The sequence below is a fragment of the Tenrec ecaudatus genome, chromosome 14 (assembly GCF_050624435.1).
Source record: "Tenrec ecaudatus isolate mTenEca1 chromosome 14, mTenEca1.hap1, whole genome shotgun sequence".
Lineage (NCBI taxonomy): Eukaryota > Metazoa > Chordata > Mammalia > Afrosoricida > Tenrecidae > Tenrec > Tenrec ecaudatus.
This window is the reverse complement of record NC_134543.1, coordinates 86,649,311-86,655,032: the sequence shown is the minus strand read 5'-3', so window position 1 is coordinate 86,655,032 and position 5,722 is coordinate 86,649,311. Positions and strand designations below refer to the sequence as shown.

The following is a 5,722-nucleotide window of genomic DNA, read 5'->3' as shown; positions in this document are numbered from 1 at the left end:
GAGAACTACTGTCCTAGGGATATCTCTCGAGACAAGAAAAAAATTACTCTTTCTTAGACACTGTACCACAACTTAAGTGGAGAAAGCATTCAGGAAAAAACATTCTAAATAAGCTTTATTTTATCTGTACCACATGAGCACAATAGATTCAGATAGAATCTACGTATTCCAAGATAAAGCTAGTGTGCATAAAGAAGACCCATCTTATAATTTGAGAGATTATGGTACCTGGCCTACAATGCCACCTGATCCAGGTTGTGTTTAGCCTCGATAGTTACAATCTGCACTACTCCCTAATAAATGGGTGCCAAGAGTAGGAACTTCAGAAACAAAATCTTAAGACGTTGATCTTTGATTCAGTAAGAACAAACTGTAGGCAGAAAGAGAACCAGAAGTAAATGAAGCAAGATATCCCATGTTTCATATTTGTCCCAGTAGAAAATGCCAACATGAGTTTTTCAAGTACTGGAGATTAGTTTAAAAGAGAGCAGGAAAGACCTGGCATAGAAAAGACCTGTGAAAAAGTAACAAGGGAATATACACATATCTACACACATTTTTAAAATTTTGTTTACATTACAATTTCTTTTAGCACTAAAATTGGCCAAGTCCACTCACATTCAGCAAGCCACCCATTCAAACCAATTACTTTCCCAAAGATCAACTGCTCTAAGTGATATGTCTAATGCTAGTTCACACATTCACAAAGGTGTGTGTGTTTAAAATTCCAACCATTTTTAAAAGCTTTAGGTGTCAAAGTTGTGAGATACTTTGACATAGTGTGGAACTCCGATGCTGAATCCTTCAGACTCAATAAAGAGAAGGCATTTCTTATATGCAAACACCTTGTGAGTAGAGTAAAAATAAATAATGAAATAGTCAATATTCTAGAATCAGAGAAGTCTACATAGTCATCATTTCACAAAACTTGAGAAAGCAAGTGGGCTAAGAGCAGGGAAATATTTCATATGCTCTTCCATTGCACTGCAGTGAGACAGAACCTTTGAAAGTGATTGTGAGGGACATTTCTTTTCTTATTATGAGCACTATCCCTAGTTTGGATTGCTCACCTCAATGAGGCTGCCTATTCCCAGAAAGACGTTCAGTCTCATCTGGTCACTGAGAGTCTCAAGTGAATTAATGGCAGTAGAGTATTACTAATTATGATAAATTTGCTTTCTATAAGGATTTACAAAGAACTTTACTGTACATTGATTTGTGTTTAAACTACGCCGTAGATGAAACATATGAGAAAATAGGAGGACACTTCCTAAAGTGACTGACAAAACAGAATTTTTAAAATAATGGAACTTTTCCATGCCCTTTTAGAAACTCCCTCACAAATATCTCAGCTCCCCAAAGGTGAAGGAGGTCTGCTTTTACCTGTGTCATTACGTCTTTAAGTGGCACTTGCAGTTCAGTCAGAACAGGTGGGTAAAGTCCTTATTTAGTCTTACTTTAATATCTAGAATCCCAAATTGGTCTGATCACTGGAAACACCTGGTTGTCTGGTGAAATGACAGATCCCAGAGCGCCATTTGCAACCTAATGAATCAGGATCTCTAGGAGGAGGCTCGCACCCAATCGCCAGATGATTCCAATGAGGTTTAGGAACCTAGGCTTTTGTGCAAGAAATGATTTAAAATCCTTTTCAGTTATTTTAAAAACTGCAAGCACAACCCCTGAAGGTGATTGTGATGAGGAATTTGCACACAAGGAGAGTTGGTTCAATTGGTTCAAAGTTGGGTAAATTTACATAAAATTAAAGAGTAAGTAAGGGTTATATATAAATGAGATATTCACCGTGGCCTGCAGAAGCTAAGTGACTTATCAAAATCACAAAATTTGTGATTTTGTGGTTCTCCTTAGGTAAAAGCTAATATCTTTGTCCAATGTTTACAACAAAACATGTCTTTTTTCTTTTATTGTTTATTTTATATATTAAAATGAAATCATGTTCTTGGAGAATAGACTGTAAAGATCACAGTACTCATTTTTGGTACTCATTTTTCAAATAAACCATAATTGGTGTCTTCAGGGAGAACCAACATTCAAGTTCACTAACCAGCATCCTCTCACCATGTCTTCCAGAACAATGAATACATCCAGCAGAGACACCACCAACTCCGTTACCCACTTCATCCTCCTGGGCTTTCCCTCAAGCCCGGAAAGGCAGCTCCTCTACTTTGGGCTCTTCTCGGTGACCTACACGCTGACCCTGATGGGGAACACAGCCATAGCCTGTGCTGTGCAGAGGGACCGACGTCTGCACATCCCGATGTACATATTCTTGGGGAATTTCTCTTTCCTGGAAATATGTTATGTCACCACCACGGTCCCTAACATGCTGGCCAACTTCCTCTCCACAAGCAAGTCCATCTCTTTTGTGCGTTGTTTTGCACAGTTCTACTTCTTCTTCTCTTTTGGCTGTGATGAGGGCTTCTACCTGTGCATCATGGCCTTTGACAGGTACCTGGCCATCTGCCGTCCTCTACATTATCCACGCATCATGACGAAAGAGCTGTACACGGGCCTGGTCATCTTTGGGTGGTCGTGTGGACCAATACTCTTTATAACACCAGTCATACTTATTTCACAATTGCCCTATTGTGGTCCAAACATCATCGACCACTTTATGTGTGACCCTGTGCCATTGATGATGCTGTCTTGTTCTGAAGACACCACCACGCAGTTCGTTTACTCTACTTTCAATACTATCTTCATGGTTGGTACTTTTCTTTTCATCCTTTGCTCCTATGTACTGGTGATCCTGGCTGTGCTCCGGATGCCGTCAGCAGCGAGCAAGCGCAAAGCTTTCTCCACATGTGCTTCTCATCTGACTGTGGTGGTCCTGTTTTATGGCTCTATTATGATGATGTATGTCCTCCCTGGATCAGGACATCCAGTAGAGCTTCAAAAACTTGTTACCTTATTTTACTCTGTGATAACGCCCCTTTGTAATCCTTTAATTTATAGTCTCAGGAACAAGGAGATGAAGGCTGCCCTAAGGAAAGTGTTTGGGACTGAAAAACTTGTTCATAAAACATAAGTGAAAAGTCACAGTTCACCAGTTCTGTCACAACACGTTTTTATTGATGTAATTTCTTTCTAATTCAATCATTTGATTACTAAATTGTCACAACAAAGTTTTATTGAAGACGTGAAATTACCTTTTGACAATTGAACCTAACATATGTAATTGGATCTCCTCAAGTCAGCGTAAGCATAACTCTCCTCTGTATTTCAAGTAGAAACAACATGTCAGATTGGGACACAGGCCATAGACGGCTTTGATAATTAAACCGTAACTGATTCTTCTCTGCTGGCAGCTACTGGCTTAAAGCGAGGTTTTCTACATGAAATAAAGCCAACATCACAAATGTGACCTTACCACTGGGCCTCCACAGAATGGTTTTCCTTGAAGTATCCTTCAGAAGCAAACTAGTAGTTTCAGCTCTATACTAAGTAGCAGGACAGGGAGTACTCGAAATAAGAATTAGTAATTGAATGGATACTGTTGACCTAGAGTAAACTTAAGATAGAAGCTAAATGTAAATGGTCAGACAGTACTGGGGACTTAACTGCCTTTGCTGTAAATGTGGCTTCCAGCGATGAATTTTAGTATCATATTCATTTTTAGTATTTGTGCTGTGTGACATATTTAAGTATTATCATAAATTTCTTAAAATTGTCGTCTCTTTCTTCAAATATGTAACCCCAACTGTGTCTTTAATTATATTTTTTATTCTAATCACCTAAAATCAAATGAAAAGCAGCTGACAAATCCGCAGTTGCAGCGGGCAGCTAGTCTAGAGCTAGTCAGGAATTCGAGTTGTCTGGACTTTGAGAAGAAGTGTTTATGGGAGTTCCACAGCAAGAGTAGACGTTTGTTTGTTGTATTGGAAAAAAGCAAAGTAAAGTGAATGGCCAAGCAAATGCATGGGGATTATTTACAAAAGCAAAAATATGTTTAACAATTAAGACCTTCACCCAAAATATATGCATGCCAGCCTAAGAGGCAAATGTATTCCTGACTATTTAATTCTACTTTCCCTCAGAATACCTAAGGTTCACTACCTCTTTATCTATCTTTCTTATCAAAGAAAGGGCAAAGGGGTGAAAAGACATGGAACTTAATAAAATATACTTTTGAATATATTTGTAGTCACTTTTGAGGTATTAATTAAGTAGTCTTATAATATATCTGGCTTTCCATATCTCGGGAAGATGTATGAAGTATGAACCTCATGCTTTAGGTTTCTGTAATAAAATCTAAAATATTGGTAACTTTTGCTGAATTGGACTTCCTAACTTGGGAATATAATGGTAGCAAAATTTTTACTCCAATTTGTCTAGTTAATTTTAAAAGATGAACTATTAAAGAATATCATCAAAAGTCTATCATACTCAGTAGATTTTTACTTGTCTTGATCACTCAACCATTCTCTCTCAATCCACTTGATACATTTTCATCTACCTTTTAGACAGAGGACCATTTTTTCAGCCCATTCCATTTCAATAATGTACACTCTACGTTGTTAGTACTTACCAGCTGCTAGTCACTGAAATCTGTTAACAAATAAGCTACACACCAAGAATAAACCAGACCAATTAGCATAAAAGAATGACATATTAAAGGCTTGGATAAGACATCAGGTGGAGTATAGCACCTTATAAAGCTGGAGCTCTTTCCTACAAGTAGTATATAAGTAGGTGCCAACTTAATGCGATGAAGACCCAAATCCTCACAACCACACCAATAGGTAACATCGGGACTACTGGAGGAAAGGTTGAGGTTGTCGGGGATTTTGTCTTGCTTGTATCCACGATCAATGTTCGTGGCAGCAGCAGTCCAGAGTTCAAAAGACATGTTCCATTAAGTAAATTTGCTGCCCAAGACCGCTCTAACGTTCTGAAAAGTCAAGAATGTTACTTTGAGGTCTAAGGTGTGCCTGACCCAGGCCGTGAGATTTTCAGTTGTCTCATACACATGTGAGAGTTTGACATTGAATTAAGAAGACTGAAGAAAAATTCATACATTAGAATTTAGGTACTGCAGAAGAATATTAAATGCACCATGGACTTCTAAAAGGACAACCGATCAGTCTCAGAAAAAAAGTATTACCAGTGAGCTCCACCAAGACAAAGATGGTGAGGCTTCATGGTACACATATTTTGGACATGTTGTCGGGAGAGACCAGTCCTTGGAGAAGAACATCGTGCTTAGGAAAGTGGAGGGAGGGGCAGAGAGAAAGAGGAAGGCTCTCAAGGAGGTAGACTGGCACAGTGGTTGCAACGATGGGCTCAGATATGGAAACAGTTGTGAGAATGGTGCAGGACCAGGTAGTGTTTCTTCCTGCTGTGCATAGGTCTCTCTGGGTTGGAACTGACTTGATGCCGCCTAACAACAACAACAACATGCTTGCGATGGCTTAAATAAACTAGTTGGTAGGACTACACCCTATCTTCATCACTCTCAGTAACCCACTTGCAGGATCTGTACCTGCTGCCTCCAGAATTTTAGCTCTGATGCATGGGAGGCTATTGTTGCCAAAGCGGGTGAGATTTCTATGAATGTATTCACTAGAGTTCCATTGAACATGAGCTTCTAGATGCCACCCAACATTTGACTTTCTCTTGATATTAAACTAGCAATTGCATGTTAATATCTTAGTAATGGCAAATCATCCTTTTTACAATAAAAAGCAAGCTTATGCCACAT

At 38.9% G+C, this 5,722-nt stretch overlaps 1 protein-coding gene across 1 annotated transcript; it reads left to right on the top strand.

Moving 5' to 3' along the window:
* The first annotated feature begins 2,080 nt into the window (after window positions 1-2,080).
* Window positions 2,081-3,049, top strand: LOC142426656 (olfactory receptor 11G2-like). The gene has a single exon (XM_075532240.1). The coding sequence runs from the start codon at window positions 2,081-2,083 to the stop codon at window positions 3,047-3,049; it is 969 nt and encodes a 322-aa protein (XP_075388355.1).
* The last annotated feature ends 2,673 nt before the right edge of the window (window positions 3,050-5,722 follow it).

Excerpts from the sequence above, each read along its gene's own strand:
- LOC142426656 (XM_075532240.1), top strand. The coding sequence starts at position 2,081 with ATGTCTTCCAGAACAATGAATACATCCAGCAGAGACACCACCAACTCC.